Raw genomic sequence first — 12,084 nt, forward strand, 5'->3', positions numbered from 1 at the left:
GAGCTTTTCTGGATTCATTTAATTGTGCCATGATAAGGTTTAATGTAACACACAGCTGGTATTGAACTAAAGATGAATGCAATAATTCTGAATGATACCCAATACAAATCGTTCATTACATTTGTATGATGACATAGATTTTGTTACTTAGCAAACTCTCAGTGGATAAACTTTTCGATGATTGTTATAGTATAAAATCTAACATTTCTACAAAATAATTCACGATATGACTGGTTATCAGTTGGCCAATATTTTCAGATTAGCAGAAATAATATTAGCCATTTGGGCACAACAATTCCAGAGAAACCTCGATTGTTGTTCGCAAGCAGAAAATAAGCCTCTATGTGCTTATAATAATCCTTGCATTTGATATAGGATCTTATCTCATCTTCAAGACGTCTCAAAGCGCTTCACAGAATATACTGTAAAGTGAATTGACTGTATATTTTGTGGGCGAAATGCACCACCATTGAAAAACCAGAGGATTGTGGTGAGGGGGATTTGAAGGATATTTTAAATACATCTTTCAGAATAGTGCGGTTAAAAGTGTACATACTACAAAGCTGGCAAGAGTTGGACCCTTGTAACATTTAGTTAAATTACTGTTTCTTTCTGGATGCACAGATCAAACAAGGATTTGTCCCCTTTACATGGAAGGAACTCTGTTGCAACTTGTAAAAGTCAAAACACCTTTAAATAAAAGTCAGAGAGGGTTTTGTAGAATAAGTGAGCCTCACATGCAGCTGAACATCCTGCCAAGTGTTCCCAGGGGGGTGGACAGATGGCAAGCATGCTGATGGCTCCATTTAACACATGAACTGGGTTTAAACTGGGTTGATAGGCGAGAATTGGAGGGGAATGATGATACTGGGACCTAAATAAGAAAAACAAATGTCCTTCACTTCACCAACTAGAAACATCTTACAGGTAAGTGAATTCACAATGTATTGTGAAAACATAAACATAACTGTATTGTCTTCAAGAGAATCTAAAGCAAAACTTGAATAAATTACAAGTACATTTGCCCAATGCCAATATAATGTACTTCACTGCTAGAACATTGATACATTAAACAAAATTGTAGCAAAAGTGGATGCTAGTTTTGAACCTGATGTTTGCGGTAATATGATCTCATCAAGTTACAAAGTATTGGCTCTGAGTATTGCAGTATTGCATCTGAGTTGTGATCAGATTGGCTGGATATCCAATGTATTCCAGCAACTGTGCTCAATCCAATCCAACTGCACAATAGTATGCAATGTAGCCAAAATGTCATGGACATGGTTAATAAGATGCATACACTCCAATACTTTCTGGGAAAATGATCTGGTGGTGGGTCGAAGGACCACCATCTTAAAGCTGATACATCCCCTGGTCTGTTGTTGTTGCCGTCTGGTATATGTGATGTACCCTAGAGAAGATGTTGTGCAGGATACCATGACAGGTAGTGTGCTTCCTGCCATTTGGAAGCAAACTCTTCATTAGATGATGTGTCTCTGTGGCTCACGACCACCTCCCCAATGATCTGATGTCCTCTTGTGTCTCTTCACCATCCTTCTCCAAGATAACAATAAACTGAGGAATGAAGCTGGATAATGATGGCTCATCTGTGGAGACATGAAGGTCATTATTGCTCCACTGAGGAATTAGGAATAAAATTGCTCTGGAAATGTAGGGCTGTTGAAAACACTATGGGGCACAGGCATGTGGAACTCAATTGAATTTACGAAATACAGGACTTTTTCATGAAAATTGATGACTTTACACACTGCTCATATCAAGCTGAGTAAAGGTAACCCTTAATAACAGGTGTTCTGCAGGAAGGATGCTGTAAAAATAAAATATTTCACACTTACCAGATCTCCGGGGCTCTGGGGAAGTTCCTTCTCTTTGGTGGCTGCTGGAATGACTCTGTGATCTAGCTTCAAAGTCACGTACATGTTTTCTTCCTTGGCTGCAGCAGGCTTTGTATCTTGGTTTACTGTGTTCCACATTTTCCCAGCAAAACCAATCCATTTGTCAATCCATTTCTACAACCCCGCAAGGATTTTTACTACTTGAAAACTACGGCTGCTTTTCTTTGCCACCATAGTCCAGCCATGTGTTTGCCCTTCTGAGGTTGGTAGCATCGATTTTTTTGTGCCTGAAAGCATCTTTTTATTTCAGGAAATATTTAACTAGAATATTAACTCCCGTTTCAACAAAAATGTAATTGCCTTTTAATTTTAGGCTTTGCTTCCATTGTCCATCCTTTTCCACCCACATGGTATAATGGCATATCCAGCAGCATTCGGTAGAATATATTAAATATGAAAGTGCCTTGTTTTTTGAAGTGATGAAAGATTTGAAGGATTCTCACCAACTTACATTTGGGTATCTTAACTTAGCTTACTTACTACCAGTAAGATGACATTCGTAGAAATTCAGATGTTTGTAGAAATTTGCAGTGTTGCTGCCTGGACAATTAGTGAATAGATGCAATTGCTATTTCATTACTATTTATAATATTGACTGCGCTTATGATCACCTCCCCTTTCCCCTTCTCCCTTGCTCGGCATCGAACACCACCACTGTGTATTGCTCCGATATGCTATCCTGCTCTATATGAATGAAAGTTGTTGTTAGATTTTAATACCAATAAATGAAGGATCTTATCTACTTCTGAGTTTCCATATGCTTCACTGACCTACGTTATAAATTCCTGAGTGACCAGATCCAGAATTTGTCCACGACGTTCACCTGAGAATACTAATATGGAGATCATACTGTTCATTTAACAGATCCACAATTTCCTACGCCTCCCTCATAATATTATACTTGATATTATACTGTTATACTGTACTCTATATTATACTCTCAACACAATTATTTGTCTTTACAATCTCTTTCCACTATTTCCAAGCTACATTTCTATTGTCATTTCACCCCTTCAATACTCATGTTAATTATCCTCAAGAAGCATTCTTACAATTCTGTCCTTTTCCTACTTTTTATTTATTTTATCTTTTCAATTGTATCTGCTTGGTGTTTTGGTTATTTTTATGTCCTTTTTCTGCAACGGTGGTTTGGACCTCACTGTTTTCTTTTTGCTCTCATCAGAACGTATTTCTTCACTAGTTGCCATGAATAAGGCTTCTGACATTTCCCCATCTGTTGTTCTTTTGATGGCTATTATATCAACCATTACCCATAATGACTGGGTTATTAAATCTATATTTGCATAACATTATTTATGCTCTTAGCTCCATTTCACATTCACCTTTCCACTTGCAATAATATCATTATTTTCACTAAGTGCACATCATTTTCAATTTAAAAAAAATGTTTGTGGAATAATAAAATAAAAGTTATACGTGCTCTCTATTTGAACCTTTTGTTATATTTGCATTTCTTTCTTCTACCTTTTGATCCAACCCAAACCTCTTTATAGAATGAGTATGTGGATTAAAATTCCAAGTTATGTTTCAGAATTCACATATTGTGATGGCAAATGCTAATAGAATATTAAAACTGTAATTGAACTTACACATACTTTTGCTTCCTTATCACTTCCCACTTTTAACATTCAGCAGCTTCTGATGTGATTTTCTTCAGGTCTATCTCCTGTGTGCCAGTTCAACATAAGCAAAACCCCACTTACCCCCCAACCACTCCCAAGGTACTCATTGCATTGATCATTAGATGGTAATTGGCTGAATGGACCAAATTGAACTGAGGAACAGTGAAGATTCCTTCCCTTTGTGAACCATTCACAAGATGAGAAAAGTCTTTCTGTTAACACTCACTGATCGGTTTGTTGAGAACTACAGATCACTGTAGAGCCTTTTTTAGTTGCCTCCAAATATCCTTTCCATCTAAAGTAAGACACATTGGCTATACCAGGTGCCACTCAGTGAAGCTACAGACAAGAAGATCCTACCAAGACATGGCCCAGTGCATTAAAACACCAAAGCACTTTATCCAGATATTTCTAAGTTATTATATTAAATGTGTATCTATATATGAATCTTACTAACTTACCAGTTGAGTTTTGGGGAAAACCAGGCAGTGAAGCTGGACCGTTCACTCCTGGAAGAATAACAGGAGGAAGGCCTGGGAGTCCTGAATAGGATGTTGGCACGTTGAGTCCATGCAATGAATTGCTATCCATCATGCCTTGTTGCTGCAGAGTCTGCTGCTGTGAGGGTATGGCCAGAACATCTGTGGCCTTCTTTAAACGATCCATCTCTTGTTGAGCCATCAACTGACGGACAGTTGTAGGAGCGAGATAATCCTTTTCCCTATCTAGCTGGGTTCCTACTGTTTCCTTCAACTTATTGATGTGCTGCGGTGAGAATATGTGATCTCTGACAGATAAACGTGCAGTGTACGTTATTCCACACAGAGAACATTGTGGTTTTTGCACTTCGGTTCCAGTTTGATTCATCATGAATGATTTGGCCATGTTTAATTTGAATTTTTTATCTTTTGCACGAGCATTCTGAAACCAGACTTGAACAACTCTTTTTGGTAAATTAATCTCGTTGCCAAGCATTTCACACTCCTGCATTGTTGGCGTGCGGTAATCATTGAAGCATGACTTGAGGAGCTTCAGTTGAAGGTTGCTCATTTGAGTTCTGAAGCGCTTATGACCAAGGTAGTCATTGCTTCGTGATGCCTTTTTCCCAAACGGACTCGGAGAGCAAGGATCAGCTAAACTTGATGTTTCACTTCGATCAGCACTATCATCGAAGTCATTTTCCTTTGATCTGAAACTTAGAGAAGGGCTTGGTAAGCTTAGACCAGAAAGTCTTTCATCATAATAATCAGCAGCACTCACTGCCGCTACCATCTGATCACTAGTTAGTGGTGTTTTCAAGTCTTCTGTAAACTCCATACCAGTGGCGCCCGAATTGCTTTCCATGTCATTATTTCCTTCATCTGCTGTGCTTCCCTCACTGATACCTGTATTAACAGAAGACGTTTCATCATAATCCGTCTTACTCTGATCAAAGCTAACATCACCGTGGCCTGCGTTTGGGCTTCCAGTGTCTTCATTGCATTCTAATTTGAAGAACGAAGGGCTCACCAGATGTTTCGGTGACATTTCTGCTGATTTGCTGATGGGTGTTGACACTGTGGATGGTGCTTCGTTTTCACTTAATGCATCAGTCTTTAACAAAGTGAAAGTGGGAAATTCAAAATAGTTCTCTTTGTGCGGGCTGTCAATGTCATCATCTTGAGGCATAATCGGGCTGAGGGGGAGGTTGTAGCCCGCTTGTTTTGCTTCATGCCAGTGTCGAGAACGAATATGTGTTTCTAGTGCTGTTTTAGCTTTGAAGAGTGCTCGGCAAAAAGGACATCTCCTGTGAGAATGAGTTGGACCAACGGCACGAAACTGCCCCTTCCTTTCACGAGCTCGGGTGTTCTGAAACCAGACCTGAACTACCCGTTTTTTCAAGCCGACTTCATTTGATATGTGATCTAGCATTTTCCGAGTGGGATTAGAATCCAGCAAGTATTTTTCATACAGGATCTCCAATTGTTCCGGGGTAATTGTGGTTCGAAGCCTCTTATCACGCTGCGGCTCGTCACCGCTAATCATGCCTTCTTTTTCATTCTGATTGTTTTCTTCCTTTTCTTCCAATTTGCGTTTCACTGATCCGGAAGCTGCGTTGGGTGCCGTGGGAAGCGGTGTACTCGTCTGGGAGGACATCTGTGTCAGTGGTCCAGGGAGCAACTGCCCTGTCATCAGTGGGTTGTTGGGGTCAAAAATCATGTAGGGCATATCTAAAGATCGATCCAAAATTTGTGAATGGAGGAACTGATTTTGGGCTGCCAAAAAATGAATGTGCTGGTGCTCCTGCCAAAGTTCCAAAGTTGGAAAGGCATATTTACACTGGTCACATTGGTACTGTAACATCTGAGGAGGTAGACTGTTCTGTAAAGAGGTGACTGGTACAGGCAGGGGGCTGGAAGGAACGGCTGTGGTTTGAGGTTGTGAATGAGGTCTCGCTATTTGTGGTTGGGATTGTTTCTGCTGCTGTGATTGAGGTGTTGAAGGCTGCGGCTCAGCGGGAGGTGAAGATGTCGGTTGTATTGGTCTGGCCATTGGAGGGGGTTGAGCAGCCTCGCTTTGCTTTGGTTTTTCTACTGACAAGTTAGATTTGGGTGAACTTTTTTCTGTTTCCAGTTTGGGTGAAGGCATGAGAGGAGTACTGGAGCCGGAACCGGAGCCAGAGCCAGAGTTTGCTGTTGTTCCTAGTGTGGGCTTTGAGGAGTCTGTTGGGCCTGAAGCATCAGGGTGCTTTGACATCATTTGGTCTGTAGCATCCATTGAGTCTTCCGTTTGGCTGTCGTCTTGACCCTCGTCATCTTCGTCTTTGTAACACTGTTTCTTCTGATGAGTAATCAGATCGAAGATGCGGGGAAATACGACATTGCATTTTTTGCACTGGTACTGCATGTTACTGGTTCGAATATAGCGCTCGTTGGTCAGTTCCCTTCTTTCACTGTCTTTAGCATCAGCTTGGTTCTCGAAAGTTTTACGAGCCTTTTGACGTGCGTTTTGAAACCACACAACAATGACTCGGGTAGGTAAGGTTAGGACTGTTGACAATTGTTCGATTTCATCATCTTTCGGATAGGCGTTGGTATCAAAAAAGTCCTGGAGAACTCTCAATTGGTAGTCTGTGAATCGTGTTCTAGATGATCTCTTACTTAACGCACCATCTGCCCTGTAATATTCTACTGCAGTTAGATAAGTATCATTTCTGGATTCATCCAACGTGGTCAGAGGAGGGTTGTTGAAGTTATACGGGGAATCCTTGTTTCTTTGTCTTTCTTTGAAAAGAGTATTGCGAAACCAATGTTTAATGACCTTCTGGGGCAGGCCTGATTTTTCTGACATTTCTTGAATTTGTTCCTCGGTTGGTGAATTATTGATGTCAAAGTAAGCCCGCAAGACCTTCAGCTGATCGTCGGTGATTCTTGTGCGGGGGCGTTTGAACTGGTGATGCCTCAGAAAGTTGGGGTCAAAACCCAACTGCTGCTGACAGAGCTGGGTGAGTTCAGGAGATAAAGCGTCCATGGTCGGCAGCTGCAGAGTGAGCTGAGCAGGCAGAGAAGAATGCTGCATCATAAGTGGGGGGAAAAGAGGCAGATCCAACGAGATGGGCATCTGAACCTGGGACTGCGAGGAAGGGGGAGGAGGGGGTGGTGGAGGAGGGGGCGGTGGTGGTGGAGGTGGCAACGGGGATTGGGCAGATCCTTGGAGCTTTCCATTGCCTGTTGAGGGAGGGGGCGGCGGTGGAGGAGGAGGTGGAGGAGGTGGGGGAGGGGGTGCAGGTGGCTCTGGTGAGGACGGAGCTACAGGATACAGTTTGTCGTAAGCTTCTCTGTAGTTACACGCAAACGTTTCCAGTTCTCCAAAGGGGAAAAATTGGTAATGAACGTGCTCCTGGTGACTCTTCAGGATCAGAATGTTTGAAAAAAACTTGCCACATGAGAAACATTCCAGTTTGTCAGAATTGTCATTCTCCCCGTTCTTGCTCCTCTTCTGCACTTTCTGTTTGTTCTCGTTAAACTGGATGACCAATTCAAAGCCAAAATTTTCCAACAAGGCTTTTGCGGCATTACCCCTTGCGCCGGATGGAATGCGAGGAGGTGGGAGCTGTGGTTCCAGTGATTTCTGCTTTTTGGCCTCTCTATTCTCTCTTAAAGCTTCGGATTCCATTGAAAACTCATGCTGCGTCATTGCTTCAGTTTTCTCTGTGGCTTCTTCAGTTTCTTTATGGGAATAATTATCTTTTAACATCTGAGCCTCGGATGCACTGGCAGCATTCTGTTCTAACTTTGATTGTTTAACTGCTTGGTGCTGTTGCTTCTGTGCAAGCTGTTGAGCTTGCAATGCTTGATGTTGCTGCCCATGCTGTTGCAGGATTTGCAATTGATGCTGCCCTTGCATTTGCTGTTTCAGATCTTCCAGAAGAGTTCCTGTCATTGCAGACATTCCAAAGGCCCCTGAACCAGGGAGCCCTAGTTCTGTGTTGAGATTGAATTCGGTGCCTGGGATATAAAAGGGAAACAGAAACTGTGGCTGCTGTAACTGGAGCAAGGTTTCGGCTGTCATGGGGAAGTGTGGCAGCAGTGCTGGGTTCAGAAACTGGGTTTGAAAGAATGCCGCTTGCTGCTGCAGTTCATGCTGTAGCTGCATTTGTGCCTGAGCATGAGCTTGTGCCTGGGCTTGGGCCTGGGCTTGTGACTGGGCCTGAAGCTGGGCCTGTGCCTGAAGCTGGGCCTGCACATGCAGCTGAGCCTGGCTCTGTGCTTGTGCTGGCGACTTGGGCGTTTGTTGGATGGACTGAGAAGAAATTGTTTCACTGAACTGTTTTTTGTTCGCGTCTTTGATATCCACATTGCTGTCCTTGTGACTGACTGACGGTGCCCCGAGAGAATCAGTACTCATCTGACCAGTGGAATGCAAGCTACTACTGCTAGCCACACCACTGTTTCCACCAACAGTGCTGCAGTTCCCTGCTTCCAGTTTGGCTGCCCTTGCTTTAGTCTGGTGAAGCACAGATCTCATATGTATTTCCAGTGTAGAGCTCTGGCTATACGCAACATTGCAAGTGTTGCATTTATAGGGCTTATTATCTACGCTGTTGTTGGACTCTTGAGGAACTGGACTTGATGCCTCTTGCAGAACTTTCTTCAGCTTGTGTAGGTGAGACACTGAATTATAATGAACCAAAAGGATGTTCTTTTGAGTGAAGGATTCTTTGCACACCGTGCACTTGTATGGTCGTGAAGGATCTAAGAACTTTTCCATTGTAAAATTTGGACCTTTCCTGAAAGGCAAGGTTCGTTTTGGTTCTGAACTAAATTCATCAAGAATAGAACTGCTGTCACTTCCTGCTGGACTCGCTTTGCCATCCTGATCAGTTTCTTCCTCCTTATCTGTTTCCTGTGCCAGAATATTATCCTCTTGACCCATCACCTCGTTTTCTGGCCAGAACTCTCCGTTCATGTGATAACTTCCATAGATCTGCTGAATCTCGGCCTCACTTAGTTCAGGGTGACTCGTCTCTAAGTGTTTCTTTAAAGCCAGAAATGTGCGGAAGCTGCGCTGACAAAGGCTACACATTGTGGCAGCCCGGATAGCATGGTACTGGGAATGGATCTGAAGTTTCTGCAAGGTCTTAAAAGCAAGGCTACATTGGTTGCAGCGGTATTTATAGACGTGTCGATCAGATACAGGCAACTGCTGCCTTTTCTGCATTTCATTTATTTGGTCCTGCAAAGATTCTGAACCCTTAAAGCTCTGGCTTCCATCTTTCTTCCACTCAGCGGTGTCTGAAGATTCCTTCAGTATCCTCTGCTCTTCATTTTTTGACTCAAATCCAGATTTTGAGCTGTCTGTGGCTGCGTAAAACTTCCCCTCTGAATTTTCTCCTGTTTAACAAAAATTAATATTACACATAAAAAACATACAGAGTTTAACAATTGCTAATAACAATGGGCACAACTCCCTTACACTCCTCCAGCAATGGGAACCATAAGGTAAACCTCAAACCTCCCCCCACCCCCACCAAACACACACACTCTGCCTTGACAACAGAAACTCTAGCTCTACCTAATGATCAACCCTGTTGAATGCAGGCTGGATAGGAGGGGACAGTTAACACAAAATATTACTGTACATTGTAACTTACTGAGATATGCTACCAAATGCCATCAGATCATTAATTATCACTTTCCAAACCATTATAGACTTTAGCTAATTCGCAAGTGACTCTGAGACTGAAAATGTATTCCTCAATCAAGAATTCCCAGTACAATAATCAAGAATTGAACTTGTGTGTGTAGGGGAGTTAGAGATGAGCTATAACTACTTGATTGCAAAATGTATCACTCACACTTTTCATCCTGTACAAAGCATTTTTTCTCCCCTAACCCTCCTAACCCTAACTAGCAGCTAGCTAGTAAAATCCACCCTAGACATATGCTACTCAAGACAACAACAACAAGAAAATTACATTTATATAGCATATGCCATCCTAGACATATACGCACTAGGAATGAGCACAACCCAGTCAATAATTTATTACTAGTCTCCTCACCTATTCTAAATGCTGCCTGCCACATTCCCTACAACTCACCACTGAATTACAACAACAGCAACAACAACATGTATTTATATAGTGCCCTCCACCCCCGGCAGTGTCTCAGAGCGCTTAACAATGGCAGAGCCCGAGGCCGAGACGGGGATGGGGGAAGGTGACCGTAAGCGTGGTCGAAGAGGAAGGTCTTCAGGCGTGGGGAAGGAGGGGGCGAGGTGAAGGGATTAAGGGAGGGAGTTCCAACATTTCAGGGTGTAGTGGCTGAAGGCACGGCCGCCGATGGTGGAGTGGAGGATTCGGGGGACGCTGAGGAGGCCGGACCCAGTACAGTGGAGGCAGCGGGTACTGCTGTGGGGAAAGAGGAGGTTAGAGAGATAGGGGGATGCCAAGGAATGGAGGGATTTAAACACTAGGGTAGGATCTTGAAGTCGATCCGCTCTGTGACAGGGAACCAGTGGAGTTTGGCAAGGATTGGAGTAATCGGGGCACGATGTTTGGTGCGGGTGAGAATGCGGGCGGCGGAGTTTTGAATTAGCTGAATTTTGCGAATAGTGGAGGATGGGAGACTGGCGAGGAGGGCATTAAGAGTAGTCCAGCCGAGAGGTGACAAAGGCACAGATGAGAGTTCGGCAGCTTTTGGGGTGCGGTATTGTCAGAGACGGGCAATGTGGCGGAGGTGGAAGAAAGCGGTACTGGTCTGGGACTGGATCTGGGGGGGAAGGATAACTGGGGATTACCAAACTTACTGGGCCAACAAGTGATCACAAACATCCCTCAGTAGCATGCAGAGGAAAGGAAGGACTGAACCTCTCCTAAATATGAGATGTGATTTGCTATTACTGTGCAAACAGCTTCAAAGGATTGCAGTCTGAAGCATAACTTCCAGCAAAATCAATGAGTGGTTATTAAGACAGAAGCCCTACTCTAGACCCTTGTTAAAGTTATGAGCAACCAGTAGTCAGGCTCATGGTCCCAGACCGGAAACAAACCTACTTGATAACCTCTCCTCATGGAATAAGGATCTCCCAATATAAATGGTTTGAGAACCTGGCAACAGACTGGTCAATGTTTCCACAAATGACACATCATGATTCCAGAAAATTCTACTAAAGGTAGAATAGTTCGATAAACTCTAAACAATGTATTTATATCAAGACTAAGGTGGCCCCCCACAAACCTCATCATGCGACATCCAACTCAATAAAACCACAGCTATTTACAGTAAATTACACTATAAATTTACTGGTGAAAAACTAAACACAGATCAATACTTTAGATAAACCAACAGTAGAACAAGAGGACATAGGTTTAAAGTTGTAATGGGGAATTTCAGGACAGATACCAGGTAGTTTTTCTTTAAGTGGAGGGTATTGAATGGCTGGAACAGATTGCCAGGAAAGATGGCTAGCCTTATTTTATAAAGCAGCTTGATGCAGTGATGGGAGGGGGGTGTGGGGAAGGGGAGGGGGCAGTAGGATGTGTGTTCTGGAGGGAAGAGATTGGATCAGTCGATGGGCCTTCTTCATCCAGACCAATCTTGTAATTCTGTGATTTAGATAAAGTCTCTCACACTAGGATTTGCACCCAAACTGGTGGTAAGAGTGGGAGGGGGGTGAAAAGATGGCGAATTTAGTTTGAAGAATGCCTGCAAATACATATTTATACTGATCTCACTTCCATATCAATGTCAAACTAAAGCCTAAAAAAAAACTGAAGATTTGTAGCCTAGCCACCACATAATAGAGAAGGAATGAAGGGAAGTATGGAAACAGGAAACAACCCATAGAGCAGGTAGCTGGGATTGCTGGTACAGTAATCATTCCCTGTAAAGTTGGGGCTTGTTGCTATTTTTGTGGTCTCAGGGATGGGAAAACTCAAATCGTTCCATGAGGTTTATGAGGTCCTCATTGTGAGTATTCCCCTCCCCATCCTAGAGACCAAAAGAATAGCAAAAAAAAACGATGTCCCGCTTGTATTCCTCGGC

The 12,084-nt window shown here is 43.0% G+C and overlaps 1 protein-coding gene across 1 annotated transcript in view; it reads right to left on the reverse strand.

The window, feature by feature from the left end:
• zfhx4 (zinc finger homeobox 4) overlaps nt 1-12,084 on the reverse strand; it is a 161,033-nt gene that overhangs the window by 4,740 nt on the left and 144,209 nt on the right. The window contains exons 9-10 of the mRNA XM_042331822.1: nt 8,309-9,432; nt 4,021-8,200 (exon numbers count right to left, since the gene is read on the reverse strand). Coding sequence (XP_042187756.1) covers nt 4,021-8,200; nt 8,309-9,432 — 5,304 coding nt within the window. The remainder of the gene's footprint in view (nt 1-4,020; nt 8,201-8,308; nt 9,433-12,084) is intronic.

The sequence above is a fragment of the Callorhinchus milii genome, unplaced genomic scaffold (assembly GCF_018977255.1).
Source record: "Callorhinchus milii isolate IMCB2004 unplaced genomic scaffold, IMCB_Cmil_1.0 Scaffold2, whole genome shotgun sequence".
Taxonomy (NCBI): domain Eukaryota; kingdom Metazoa; phylum Chordata; class Chondrichthyes; order Chimaeriformes; family Callorhinchidae; genus Callorhinchus; species Callorhinchus milii.